Source organism: Hyperolius riggenbachi, chromosome 7, assembly GCF_040937935.1.
Source record: "Hyperolius riggenbachi isolate aHypRig1 chromosome 7, aHypRig1.pri, whole genome shotgun sequence".
Classification (NCBI taxonomy): Eukaryota; Metazoa; Chordata; class Amphibia; order Anura; family Hyperoliidae; genus Hyperolius; species Hyperolius riggenbachi.
Window position 1 is genome coordinate 250,642,753 of NC_090652.1, and position 14,997 is coordinate 250,657,749.

The 14,997-nt window shown below is 43.6% G+C and overlaps 1 protein-coding gene across 7 annotated transcripts in view; it reads left to right on the forward strand.

Moving 5' to 3' along the window:
- Positions 1-14,699, forward strand: part of RAPGEF4 (Rap guanine nucleotide exchange factor 4) — a 467,459-nt gene extending 452,760 nt beyond the window's left edge. For all 7 annotated transcript variants that reach the window (XM_068245487.1, XM_068245488.1, XM_068245485.1 and 4 more), the window contains 3 exons: positions 3,824-3,888; positions 11,448-11,502; positions 14,275-14,699. In XM_068245487.1, coding sequence (XP_068101588.1) covers positions 3,824-3,888; positions 11,448-11,502; positions 14,275-14,402 — 248 coding nt within the window. In that variant the 3' untranslated portion in view covers positions 14,403-14,699. The remainder of the gene's footprint in view (positions 1-3,823; positions 3,889-11,447; positions 11,503-14,274) is intronic.
- The last annotated feature ends 298 nt before the right edge of the window (positions 14,700-14,997 follow it).

Genomic DNA, 14,997 nt, shown 5'->3' on the forward strand with positions numbered 1-14,997 from the left:
GGGCTCAGCAGCACTCCTTTGTGGCAGGGACACAGTAGATTACTTGTAATGGGAGCACTGAAGCAAACTATAAGGTAAAATAGGCAAAACAGTTCGCTTCAGTGTGAATTTGATTTTGAAATAAAAATCAATGCAAGGGACCGGGGGGGGGGGGGGGGGGGGGGGGGAGCTGCTGATTGATTCATTGATTCCCTTATGCGGCCCAGCCTCATCCTGACTTTGCCTCCTGCGGCCCCCAGGTAAATTGAGTTTGAGACTCCTGCTCTACTCATCACCCCATGCAACATGGCACAGAGGGGGACACTGAGGGAACAACGGGACGAAGGTGACATGGGGGGGCAGAGGTGGCACAGAGGGGGACAATGAAGGCACTGGGAAACAGGGGTGACAAAAAGGGAGACCTTGGGGGAACAGGTGGGCATAGTGGCGATACAGGGGACAGAGATGGTACATTGTTTTGACTTAAGAACAGGTTTAGGTTGAGAACGAACCTACAGTTCCTATCTTGTTCATTAACCAGAGACTAACTATACTGGCTGGATAGTAATGGTTAGAGGAACCCTGAGATGTGTCTATCTACTAATACCTTCTTCAGACTACATCCTGTGTGCTCTGTTCTTACCATGATTACTGGATTCTAATTAGCTATCCTCAACAACACAGACATTTTATCTAAATGAACCTGAGCTGGGTCTGAATGGCAATTAGCGAACTAGAGTCATGGCCTCATCTTTTACGCTTCAGGCTTTCTGATCTGATGTCCTCCCTACCTGGTAGAACTTTTTGGGCCCTCCCTTTTGTTATGCTGTACTTGTATGTTATGTAGTTTTTTGAATCAAACCCACATCAACACTGGTGGGCCTTCTTGTTGTATTCCCATAATATGCTCCGTTTTAATGAGCTTTATCTTATGGTTGAATGTGATTTTTATACCCTTTCTTTGTACCGTTGGCAATTCTGTATTTTGCTATAATGTTCTAATAAACACTTATTGAAAAAAATAAAAAATTAACCCGAGTTGGCTAAAGTGAACCTGTAAAGTGAGCCTGTAAACAATGTGAACCTGTAAAACAAAAAGTCTCTACTGTGCCTGCGCATTGCAGCCTCCTCGTTGATGGACAGAAGCATGGCAAACAAAACTATTTATTAAGTAGAGTGTAAGAATAATGCAAGATAGCCTGATACTAATGCTGAGGAGCATAAACAAAAAGAAAAAGATGCCAATATGTCTACAGAGAGCATACGCCTTTAAATCTTTCAACAAAAATGCAAAGTTTTATTTGAAATCAAAAGCTGAAATCATATTAAAAACACATAAAACAGGAATAAAAATGGCTCTAAAGGACTAAGGACTTTTGTCCTTAATACTGTTTATTGTATTTGCACTTTTTCTGGCATACCGGCAGCTGTATACTGTTTGTATTTTGACATGCTATTGCAAGATTATATCTGGCAGCAGGGACTTTAGAGCAATTTTTATTCCTGTTTTTAAATTTTTTCATATCATGTCAGCTTTTGATTCCAAATAAAATTTAGCATTATTGTTGAAATATTTAAAGGACGGAACTTAGCATGGCGGTGCAAGGTTCAAGGGGTCTCATCACTGCCTCGGGGGAGGCAAGGGGGCAGCGGACATGTCCCTCTACTGGGGCAAGTCCATAAAAAAGAAAAGCAAGACATCTCAGTAGAAAAAAAGCCTCTGGATAGTCCAGGTTTCCCAACCACTTCATTGACCCCACCATTGCTGCACACATACCCTCTGAACATATCAGACAACTTGTTAGATATGTCCTCATGACTGTGCTCCCCGTCATGTGCACTGGCCAGTATGGCCTCAAATGCGCAGTAAGCTGAAGCTGCTCTGTTACGAGTGGCTTTTGGCTACTGCACAGGCGAGGTCGTACTCCCACAGGTGCAGTACGCCCGCAATGGAGCACAAAGGGGAGAGTGGCTGCAAACAAAAGAAAGGGTCCCCGCCAGCGGCAGTTGTGTTGAGGAGAACACAGGCAGCCTCTGGACTATGGACTATCTAGGTAAGTATCTAAGTTTTTGTTTCTGGATGACTCAGGATTGCTTTAAAGATAAATCGGATCCCATCAGAGCCAGATTCATATGTTTTTTTCCCCACTAGGCTAAATGTTTCCAATGAGCAGCAGTTCCTCTTTCCCATGAAGAGAAGCCCCCTCACTTTATCGGCAGTATCGCCCCCTTTTCCTGCACAGCAGTCAGCCCCAGAGATGGAAAGAAAAGAGGCAGTAGGCAAGTTACAACTTTGGTCAATCTATACAAACTCCATAAGGAACTCAACCCTCAGCGGATTCTTATCCAACGATTTCCATTTATTGAAGTGTTACAAAAGTATACACAGCATACCACAACCAGCACAACGTTTCGGGCGAGGTGCCCTTTCTCAAGTGCAGCAGTTGAGAAAGGGCACCTCGCCCGAAACGTTGTGCTGGTTGTGGTATGCTGTGTATATTTTTGTAACACTTCAATAAATGGAAATCGTTGGCAGAGCCGGGCTGAGACACCAAAGTGCGCCCCTCCATCCCTCCCACCCCAGCTGTCACACACTGATTGCTATTAGACTAAGAGGGCCACAGGGCCCACAACCTCCCCAACACCTTAATATATAGTTATCTGGCTTGCAGTCACTGCTATGTATCTCCTTTTCTTATGTCTTTCTGCTTCATACACAATTAGGAATGACAGCCGAATGAATTGTGCGCCCCCTCCTACACTGCGCCCTGAGGCTGGAGCCTCTCCAGCCTATGCCTCGGCCCGGCCCTGATCGTTGGATAAGAATCCGCTGAGGGTTGAGTTCCTTATGGGATTTGTATGGATTGACTGGAATTACTGGAGGACTGGTGACCCTTCCTACCATAGGAACTCCCCATGATATATTGACTGCCTGAAGCCCACAGACACCCCTTTGTACATTGTGAAGTTACAACTTTGGGCACATCTTTGATGGCCACCTGGTTTTTTTGATAATATTTGCTGGGGGCTAGTGCCCCTAGTCTCTCTCCAGGCCCTAGGCAACAGACTAAGTTGCCTTACGGATGATCCAGATATGGTCAGCTTCCTCCACCCATGTGCAGCAGAAAATGTCTTCCATGTGTAGCCCCCTCACTCTGCCTTCCAGCCTTACATTCCGACATCCAGGTGCAGTAACACCTCTCTCATGAACATCCCCCATATACCACAGATCTGGAAAATGCCTCCGCCATAGCTAGAAAAGTCCAAGGATGGTTTGCACACTGTTTAGTACTGCCGAAGTGTTTCAATCTTCATGGCATACGTCAACACGATAATTGACAATTGTTTCAGGGCCACCGAGAGTCCCCTTCATCACATAATGCAGATGGACTGTCTGCACTATCTGATGAAGGACACCCTCCGTGGCCCCAAAATGATTGTCAATTATCGTGTTGACATAGGCCATGAAGATGAAAACCCTTCAGTATTACTAAAGGGTGTGCAAACCATCCTTGGACTTTTCTGTTACTGTGTGGGTGTGACTTGCCACCCAGGTTGTGCACCCACTTGTGCTATGGAAAGGTGTGCCACTCCAGACCCACCACTACACTAGGCCATAGCTTGTGCTGCCTATTCAGAAATCTGGTCCTTGTTTTATATATAAAAGAATGTATGAAAGTAGAAATGAGTGGAAGTTTCACACAGATTGCACATGATGCCTTATCTGGTAAGCCTGATTTCTGTTCAGAAGGTGTGGCCAGAAGGTGGGTGGAGCAGAGACAAAGGTTAGATTATGCAAAGTCTTCCTTGCCTGACCATCTGTTCATCTTTTGTTTATTCACAGATATGACCTTCACCCACGAAGGAAACAAAACCTTTATTGACAATCTGATAAACTTTGAGAAAATGGTAAGCCTGTTGCCGCGTTTATGAAATAAGCTCAGCCGTTAAGACAGTAGATTCCTTCCTACCTAATATAATATTCCAATTGCAGCATTCACCGCCCAGGAGATTAAACCTAAACAGCTTACACTAAGTATGCCAATATGAACGCTTTATTCCACGATATTTGCACTATCCCATCTGTGTGCCTTTCTCATTTGTAATGCTAAATCACAGTTTAAGTAAAGTCATTATGTAAATTCATTCTAATTGAAATATTTAACATTAAACAAGTCTTTAACCTCTTTGGCTCGTTAAGCTGAAGTAACATTAGTGTGTTTGCAAGTCTTGCATTGCCTATTATAGGTAGTGACTCCGGAACCATTCGAGGCATTAATCGAGCTGTGGTTTGTTCGCACAACTAATATTTCGATTTTAACTTGGTTTGGCCCACTGCAGCCACTGTTGTCTGTCTAAACTGCATTCAGTGTAATTCATATTTCAGCCTGAATTCTTTCAAACCTCCTATTTGGGATTTGGATAGGGGTGCCAAAATCATTCACATAAAGTGCCAAAATCTAACACACAGTTTAACAGTTGTGGGCCCGTTTATTAAAATGTAACATCCATTGAACAATCTCTAAGGGCCTGAACCCACTGACGCAGTTGTGTCCGCTTTTCAGCATCTCTAACATTGATGTGTAACTGAAAAGCGGACAGAACTGCATCAGTCCATCAGTTTCAACCAGAAACAATTGATAGGAAGGCAGCATGTTCTCATCTGCAGTTCAAGAAAATGAGAATTGGAGAGCACCAATCTGTGTGAATCTGTGAGAAGTCGACTACACAGGAGGTAAGTATGACCTGTGTATGGTTATTTTGACTTTTTATTTTCAGTTCAGGTTCTCTTTAAGCTTTGGAAATTACATCTCCTTTTACTCAGGCTGTAAATCAGTAAATATGTTTGTACTAAGAAAAAAAAAAAACAGTAGTGAGTATTAAATCTGGATTATCTTCCACCATTGAGGGATTTCTAGCAATGGAGATGATGTTGTCACTTTACAGGCATGAACTTAATATATCCTTAGTGACTTGGGGAATATTTATAACAATTATGAGGTCATGGCGTAAGGCTCAGGAAAGCTGGTGTGACACGGTGCCATGTCCCCTGCAAAACACTCTGTGTAACTGGGGGAGGCTATAAATAGCCACCTCATACCAGCAGCTGCTGGATATTGTAACAAGCAGTTATATAATATGCTATTATAATTAGCAGTGTGAGCAAAACACTGCAGAATGCTGACAGCGAGTGAGCAGCACTTCTCTTTATTGTGTTTCTTGCCTCTGAACCAGCATATTATTTAAATTACACCAAGCCTTAAGAAATAGTTTTATACGTGGAAAAATAAGTAGAGGGAATTAAAGTGGACTTGACTCCCCATTTTCCTCCTGCGCAAAAAAACAAAACAAAACAAAAAAATATCCAGTAGAGTCCCAGTTATCTGGAACTCAACTAACCACCAGTCTCAACCAATCAGCACAAATCGCTAGCAGTGCTCACAGTGGTTAAGACCAACTTCTTATGCTGGGCATACACGGCTCAGTTCCCCACTCGATTCCGCAGCTGAGTGTCTTATCTTCCGCTCGTTTTTCTTATCTTTTTCCATTGTGTTCAATGCCGAATCGAGCGGGGAAATGATCGGGCTGGAGATGAGACATGTCGGAAATTATCTATCCAGCTATCTAAATGGCTCAGAATCGAGCCTTGTATTCCCAGCATTAGGCTGTTTGTGGGCTCTGCTGTGTCTAATGCTGGGCATACATGGCGCGATAGTTGTTATCAATCGAGCCGCTGATGGCTCGATTGATAATATTCACCTGTCCGATCACTGCGGCGGCTCGACTCCACGCTCGATCCCCGTGGGCGAACAATGGAAGAAACGAGCGGCTGATAAGGAAATGCCCGCGGGGACGAGCGGGAATTGATCCACGCACCCGTGCGGATGAGCGGAGACGCGCCGGCATTGAGCCAGCGGCTCGATTCCGGCGCAAAATTGCACCGTGTATGCCCAGGATAATGCTGGGAATACACCATGAGATTTTTTTGGCAGATAGATGGTTAGATAATTTCCGACATGTTCGATCTGATTTTCGATCGTTTTTATGATCGATTATCATAGAAGTGAATGGAAATCGATCGGACAGTAAATCTGCTGAAAAATCTCATAGTGTATTCCCAGCATAAAGACTAGTTTCCACCACTCCCCTAAGGTTAATATGCTTTCAATGACTGTATTTTAACATTTAGCACAGAGTTCATGGTGCGTATATAGAGTAAGTTATTGTACTGTGTTTGCTGGGCCTAATTTTATTGAGTATCAAGCAACCATAAAGCAAATGTATTCAGCATCAGCCATTCTCCGTCTGGGCTGGATAACTGAGACTACTGTATGTATATATATTATTATGCATTTATTTAGCACTGACAGTTTCTGCAGCACTTCCCAGAGTACATCAAATAGTACGTCACATAAGGTGCCCAGTAGCGGTACAATCTAGCGGTACAATCTCCTGAACAATCGACCATACAATCGACACAGGTCCTCTTAATGGTGCTGATAGTTCTATCGATGGTTGCATCAATCTGAATTTCGGGTGCATTCTTTTAGTGTGATTCAATTTCGTATCATTCCTTCCTCTGTTGACAACGATCAGATGATCAATTGTTCAGTAAATTGAATTGTTAATGGGCAGTGCACCCTTAAAGGGACACTGTAGGGGGGTCGGAGGAAAATGAGTTGAACTTACCCGGGGCTTCTAATGGTCCCCCACAGACGTCCTGTGCCCACGCAGCCACTCACCGATGCTCCGGCCCCGCCTCCGGGTCACTTCTGGAATTTCAGACTTTGAAGTCTGAAAACCACTGCGCCTGCGTTGCCGTGTCCTCACGCTCACTGATGTCCCCAGGAGCGTACTGCACAGGCCCAGTATAGTCTGTGTTTGCGCAGTACGCTCCTGGTGACATCACTGGGAGTGAGGACACGGCAACGCAAGCGCAGTGGTTTTCAGACTTTAAAGTCTGAAATTCCAGAAGTGAATCGGAGGCGGGGCCGGAGCATCGGGCACAGGATGTCTGCGGGGGACCATTAGAAGCCCCGGGTAAGTTCAACTCATTTTCCCCGGACCACCTACAGTGTCCCTTTAAGCCTCTTTCACACAGGAGGCTGAACTGAATGATTGTCGGGCAGCTCTGCCTCCCGGCTTCTGGCCACGACCACCTCGGCAGCGTTCGTAACCCATGCCTGAAAGCAAAGAAAAACCATGACGTCATGTCTAAGCACAGCCATAGCCGCCATCAGATGAAACTCCATAAAGGAACTGCCTCTCCACTTGCCCATGGTGGGTTTACAAAAGCAGCTGACAGGTGGTGAATTCACCATCTTCAGCCTCCCCTGTGAAAGAGGCCTAATTGCCCCCCAGCGGAGCTCCCTACCTAATCATGCTTTGATGTCCCTACCACAGTACATGGTCAACTGTAGGGTAATTTACCAGTAGGATTGTGGGATCCTGGAGGAAACCCATGCAAACATGAGGAAAACATACATTGAAATATGGGTTCTCTACAGGATTCAAACCTGGGAATCTAGCGCTGCTTTATCGAGAGCAGAGAGTTAGGATTACTGCCTGGCTGGACTGTCTAGTAGTGTTGTCCGGATCATGAACGATTCGGATCTTTGATCCGAATCTATTTTGTGAGTCGAATCATCTGAATCATCCGAATCATTAAAATGAACGATTCGGATCGCAAAAGGGGCGGAGCCAGAAGCGACACGCCCTCTCTCAGCGGGCAGCGGGGTCCTGGAAGCAGGGATCGCTCTGTTGGATGGGAGGCAGCCTTGCAGGGAGACAGGTAGATGAGAGAGAGGGGACATGGGTGCCACTGCCAGATATGTGTAGAGCACACATACTGGCTATAACGTGCTGCTCATTATAGGCTGGCTGTTCCGTAGTGCTGCACAGTGATCACATGAGAAGCTTTAGGCACAGCACAGCTCAGTAACTTTGCAGGCACTGTGATTGCTTTGCAATATGATCCTCCTGCATTCGCTCTATACAGCTGCACTTCACTTCTGGGAATGCTTTGGAGAATGCTTTCTGTCACTGTGCGACGTTTGCATTGAAAGTACACAGATGAGCATATAGGTGAAATACATGTAAAGCATATGATTGCAGCATGTAGGTATTGTGTGCAAAAAAACATTTCTGCTCTCTGCTCGTCCCTCCTCCCTTCTCTGTCCACTCCCTGCCCTCTGTCCATCTTCTCCCCTTCTCTGTGTGTCCACCCCCTCCCCTTCTCCTGTCCACAGACCTGTCCTGCTAGTCATTTCACCCCTGAATGCTTCCCTAGTAAAATGATCCGAGATTCGGATCAAAGATCCGGATCTTTTCAATGATCCGATTCGAATCATCCGGATCATTGAAAAGATCCGAACTTCCCATCTCTACTGTCTAGACCCTGAATCTAGCTATCTGAACACAGGATTGGATGTAAGGAGTGAGAAATCTTTGGTAGTCAAAGCAGGTTATGCATGTGAATTCCAGTCATGTATTTTTGTCAGACTACATTTGGGCATAAAAGTTCAAAGCCAAAATGTTTAACCAACCCCATGTAGCCAGTCAATGGTAGAGCTCACTTTTGTTCAATAAATCCCATTTCAGGTACCTGATCAACAGCCCCATCACCAGCAATTTTCTGCAGTACATACTTCCATTGCTGCAAGATGTAATCCTTAGACTAGGGGGTCACTTGCAGCGATTTGCAGATCTCGTGATTTCTGAATGGTGACAGTGCCGCGATTTCAAACACAATTCCTCGAGCAATTGCAAATTGGCTTTGCAGCATTTGAGTGATTGCTCCTGAAATGCTGCATGCAGTTCTTTGCGATTGCTACATGATCACAATGCTGCAAGTGGAACCACCCCCTTAGGGTTCCATTATTGCTGTGCTGGCAATTAGCTTGCTTTGCAAAAGCGCTCCCAGTGGGTCCCGGGTCTTACAGAGAGTACAGTCGCCCCACTTCCTTACAGGATGAACAACATGATGATGCAAGCCAAGCAGGAGCAGCCACTCCCACAGATCCAGCTGCAAACCTCTTTACCTCTGCAATAGGTCTTGTGACATGCTTGTTGGGACTTCTCAGCCATAAAATCAAATCCCATTTACCCACTGCTCTGTGTTTATTATGTTGTCTACATGCAGTCTACATTGCAAGCATTCCAATATAATCATAAATGTGTATGCTGTAATGTATTGTATCTCAGTCAGCCTGGCTCTATTCTGGTACATTGCTGGGAAATGGGAAGCTTATTATCACCCCTCCCACATTCCTGCTCCTCACTGATTGGCTAAGGGCAGTTCAGTGTGACAAGAGGCTGAGAAGAGAAATACACCTCACCCCTCTGCAAAACCTGCTGAAATATGAACTATGCTGTGCTCCCATGTGTTTACCAAGCAAGCTAGATATGACAGTGCATTTTGTAGTACAGAGCTCAGTGGGGGGGGGGGGGCTGGCAATGCATACACCATTTCAGGCAGGAGAAAACAAGAGTAAGTGACATTATTTACATCAGGATTGTCTTCAGTCAGAGGCAGTAAAGATGGAAAATGCCTGGAGCAGTTGACTATTTACTTTATAAAATTTCACTAAAATCAAAACCTGGACAGTACAATACATACAGTGGTGTGAAAAACTATTTGCCCCCTTCCTGATTTCTTATTCTTTTGCATGTTTGTCACACTTAAATGTTTCTGCTCATCAAAAACTTATAACTATTAGTCAAAGATAACATAATTGAACACAAAATGCAGTTTTAAATGACGTTTTTTATTATTTAGTGAGAAAAAAAACTCCAAATCTACATGGCCCTGTGTGAAAAAGTGATTGCCCCCCCTTGTTAAAAAATAACTTAACTGTGGTTTATCACACCTGAGTTCAATTTCTGTAGTCACCCCGAGGCCTGATTACTGCCACACCTGTTTCAATCAAGAAATCACTTAAATAGGAGCTATCTGACACAGAGAAGTAGACCAAAAGCACCTCAAAAGCTAGACATCATGCCAAGATCCAAAGAAATTCAGGAACAAATGAGAAAACAAAAGTAATTGAGATCTATCAGTCTGGTAAAGGTTATAAAGCCATTTCTAAAGCTTTGGGACTCCAGCGAACCACAGTGAGAGCCATTATCCACAAATGGCAAAAACATGGAACAGTAATAAACCTTCCCAGGAGTGGCCGGCCGACCAAAATTACCCCAAGAGCGCAGAGAAAACTCATCCGAGAGGCCACAAAAGACCCCAGGACAACATCTAAAGAACTGCAGGCCTCACTTGCCTCAATTAAGGTCAGTGTTCATGACTCCACCATAAGAAAGAGACTGGGCAAAAATGGCCTGCATGGCAGATATCCAAGGCGCAAACCACTTTTAAGCAAAAAGAACATTAAGGCTTGTCTCAATTTTACTAAAAAACATCTCAATGATTGCCAAGACTTTTGGGAAAATACCTTGTGGACCGACGAGACAAAAGTTGAACTTTTTGGAAGGTGCGTGTCCCGTTACATCTGGCGTAAAAGTAACACAGCATTTCGGCAAAAGAACATCATATCAACAGTAAAATATGGTGGTGGTAGTGTGATGGTCTGGGGTTGTTTTGCTGCTTCAGGATCTGGAAGGCTTGCTGTGATAGATGGAACCATGAATTCTACTGTCTACCAAAAATCCTGAAGGAGAATGTCCGGCCATCTGTTCGTCAACTCAAGCTGAAGCGATCTTGGGTGCTGCAGCAGGAAAATGACCCAAAACACACCAGCAAATACACCTCTGAATGGCTGAAGAAAAACAAAATGAAGACTTTGGAGTGGCCTAGTCAAAGTCCTGATCTGAATCCTATTGAGATGTTGTGGCATGACCTTAAAAGGCAGTTCATGCTAGAAAACCCTCAAATAAAGCTGAATTACAACAATTCTGCAAAGATGAGTTGGCCAAAATTTCTCCAGAGCGCTGTAAAAGACTCGTTGCAAGTTATCGCAAACGCTTGATTGCAGTTATTGCTGCTAAGGGTGGCCCAACCAGTTATTAGGTTCAGGGGCAATTTCTTTTTCACATAGGACCATGTAGGTTTTGAGTTTTTTTTCTCACTAAATAATAAAAACCATCATTTAAAACTGCATTTTGTGTTCAATTATGTTATCTTTGACTAATAGTTAACAGTTTTTGATGGGCAGAAACATTTGTTTGTGGCAAACATGCAAAACAATAAGAAATCAGGAAGGGGGCAAATAGTTTTTCACACCACTGTATGTTATGTATGTGTTTTTTTCCTGGGATAGTATGGCTGTCCCTGCTGCTTTTTAAAACATTTTGGTCACTCTGCTAACTAAGTTTGTTAGATGGTACATTTAGAACTGTTCCTAGTGATTGGTTTTAATTAAAGTTACATGGGTCACACAGATGTATGACTGTCTTTGTGTCAGGTGTATGTACATGTCAATGGCATTAATGTTATCACAATGAATTGTGTTTTTCAGCGCATGATTGCAAACACACTCAGAACAATGAGATACTGTCGGAGCGTGCCCTTCAGTAAGTTGTGTTTTCCATCAAGGTTATTATTGTACGAGGTTAGACTGAGAGATAAAGCAATTTATGACACTGTTTAAATATGTATCATAATGGCTTTATTATCTATTCTATATACACTGTCACTGTGTCACCAGTCATAATTAGCATGTTATGGTAAAGTGATTCTATAAACCTCACTGCTGAATTTCAATGATCAGCACAGCCTGTAAATTAGACTTCCAGCCCACAGTCAGCTCTGTCAGGTTACATTTCCAGAACGGAATAATAGATTGTATTTCTTTGTAGCATGTCAATTAATTATACTGATGTTCTTGGTTGATGTTTATCTTCCTTCGTTAGATTTCTTTGAAATAGGAAAGCAAGGGAATTAGTTGAAGACATCACAGTTTTTAGCTACAAATCTGTCTGTCCATATCCTTCCACGTCTGGTATAGATTTGTAGAGAGTAAGTGCAGTGATAAATGACAAGTGACAAATGTGTTTTGAGGCTGAATTTACAATACGCCGGACCACACTGCCTCCACTCTGGCTGATGTGCTGTCACCACTGATAGGATCTGACGCCACTATGGAGTTAAGGAATGCTGTTCATCAAATCCACTGGCTGGAAAAAATGTGGGCAGTCTCTGGGGCATAACTACAAATCATGGGGCCCACAGCAAAACTTTAACCGGGCCGCCCAATGCTCACACCCTTTCCCTTGCCTACCCTTGGTGATCCTTACATCATTTCCCATTGTGTTTAGAGACCTAGAGCATAGCATGTAACTGTGAACACTGACGACTTCAGAAGTTACATGTAGAGTCCTGGAAAATGTGATCAACTGTGGCGATTGAGTCAACGACGTGAAATAAGAGTTAGCGCAGGGAGATGAATGCTCCCATCTTAGTTACAAGCCTGTGGGTCCCTAGAGGAAAACACCAGATATAAAGGATGGCAGGTGTCCTTCGAACTGGCCCTCACATTTGCTTTGGTTTTTTTTGTTTTTTATCAGCTAATTGTTTTACTGTTCTGATAGCTAAGCAACAAAAGGTGAAAAAAAAATCTTCACTTACCTTAGGCTTCTTCCAGTGCCTTGAAGTTTATCAGGTCCCTCACTGAAGCCGTGTTCTCTTCCAACATGCTAAAATCTATTAAAAATCTATGCCTAGTGTGGAAGGATTCGATCCCTTTCAGATCCGTTTTGATCTGAGAGGGCTCTAACTAGTCTCCAAATCTTGTGGTCATCTATTAGGTGTACGTATTAGTACGCCGCACGGTCGGTGGGGCACACTCTGCTGCCTCTGAAATACCGGGTGGCATTAAATACTATTCCCCCTCTTAGTCATAGTAACTCGTGGGGAGGAATAATTTGGGGTCTGGCACACAAATTTCATTTAAAATCTCGCTGCACAGATGTTTTAACATTATGTCTATGGCAGTACCCAGGTCAGGTGCAGCACCAGGAAGACCGTGTGGGGAAGTGACCTACTTTGATCGATTAGTGTATGCAATGCAATGATTACAGCAGAGAGGAATAGAGAGAAGTGAGAGAAATGTTAATGTTTAGCTCTCCACTTTGGCTACTGAGGGACTCTCTACTCAGAGAGGTAATAAACATAATTTGTCAGCTGAGACAACCCACACAAGTCACTTAAAACAGCACTGACATATCTGTTCATAGAACCCAGCAGTTCTTTCCCTCCTGCAGCTGCTGTTCATCCTTCTTCCTTCTTATGGAAAGTTCCTAAATAACTATGATGCCTATTTACTCTAGAAATGTGAAGATCAGAATGTTGTGGAATTTTAAATAAATCAGATAAATCAGTTTCCATAATAAAAAAAAATAATGAAATTCTGCTGATTTTTATTAGGACTTTAATAAAATGTCATTAATATCAGTGGTTCTTTAACTCTCCTGGCGGTCTATTAGAAACCACCAGGGGGCAGCGCAGCACTATTTTAAAAGAAATGTTTTTTTTAAAATCATGTAGTTGCCCTAGGCATCCCCCGCCCGCTTCGATCACCATGGCGACGGGGCGGGATGATGTCACCGACATCATGGACGTCGTGACGTCTAAGGGAGTCCCGATCCACCCCTCAGCGCTGCCTGGCACTGATTGGCCAGGCAGCGCACGGGGTCTGGGGGGGGGGGGGGGGGGGCGGAACGGCGCGGCAATCAGTAGCGATCGAGCGTGGGGCGGCAGCGATCGGAATGCACACGCAGCTAGCAAAGTGCTAGATGCGTGTTGCAAAAAAAAAAAGTGAGTAAAACGGCCCAGCAGGGCCTGAGAAATCCTCCTGCGCAGCATAGCCCGAGCTCAGCTCGGGCTTACCGCCAGGAAGGTTAAACTCCCTGGCCCAATCCAGTTCACTTTTTCTCCTAAGTTTTCTCCTAGTGATATTTTGACATCTTATCAATAAAATGCCTTTTAAGCCGCCAGCAAGTAGAGATGTAAGCGAACAGTGGTCCCTGTACTACTTCTGGGTCGCAATGTCCTGGAGCAGTATGCATGCCCGCGTCTGCACAGTGTCCTTTCGACCCGGAAGCAGTACACGGCCAGACTGCCCATAGAGATTCACTGGCGAGCTGTTCGCCAACATCTCTACCAGCAAGCAAGAAAATAATCAGAATCATTTTGGCAGTAACTTTTTCACCTTCTTTTAGTACTTTTTCAATTGCAGAGTGCTAAAAAGTTATTTTAAACAGAAGAAAAAAAATTGTCTGTGTTAAAATGAGTGCTATTTTATATTTGATGTATTAAATATTAAGTGGAATTGTTTTACCTCTCAGGCCCTGAGGCTTCACTTGTTAACAAAAACCACCAGGATGTGCGGAACTACGTACGGCAGTTCAATGTTATTGACAATCAGAGGACATTATCGCAGATGTCTCACAGACTGGAGCCAAGGCGCACCTGAAGGCGGAGTCACCAACTGCTGATCTTTTCTTGAAAGTGCTATGGCAAATATTTTTTAATCTTTCATTTGTATGTATTTAACAATTATTTAAGTTTTATACTTTTATTTTTCTCAGTGCCACAGTCTTATCATATGACATGTGAATATTGTAATTTTTTGAATATAGTGACCGAAACAAAAATGACACCAAAACACAACAGTGGATGTTATACAGTTGTGATGTACAATGATGCATTGATGGCAGCTACAGAGTTGTATATTTCAGTAATTCATGCTATAAACAGTCCATTTATGTTTCATGGGTTTCCTAGATTGCTAATGTATTGTTGCTCACACTTATTACCTTCAACTACTGTAAATTTATCATGAGTGAAAATAAGAAACAAGGGGCCTGAGGCAGTTCAGTCAGGATGGGTTAACCTGTACATAAATTCCTGTTGGTTACTGCACCTTACAGGACTCTATACTGTGAGTTTATTTTGCTTGTGCTACTGAGGTAACAACCCACTTGTTAACTCATGCAGCCATATGTTTGTAACTCATGCAGCCAGTATGTTTGCTCTTTTATTGGTGAGCTAAAGCTTTCCATATTCAG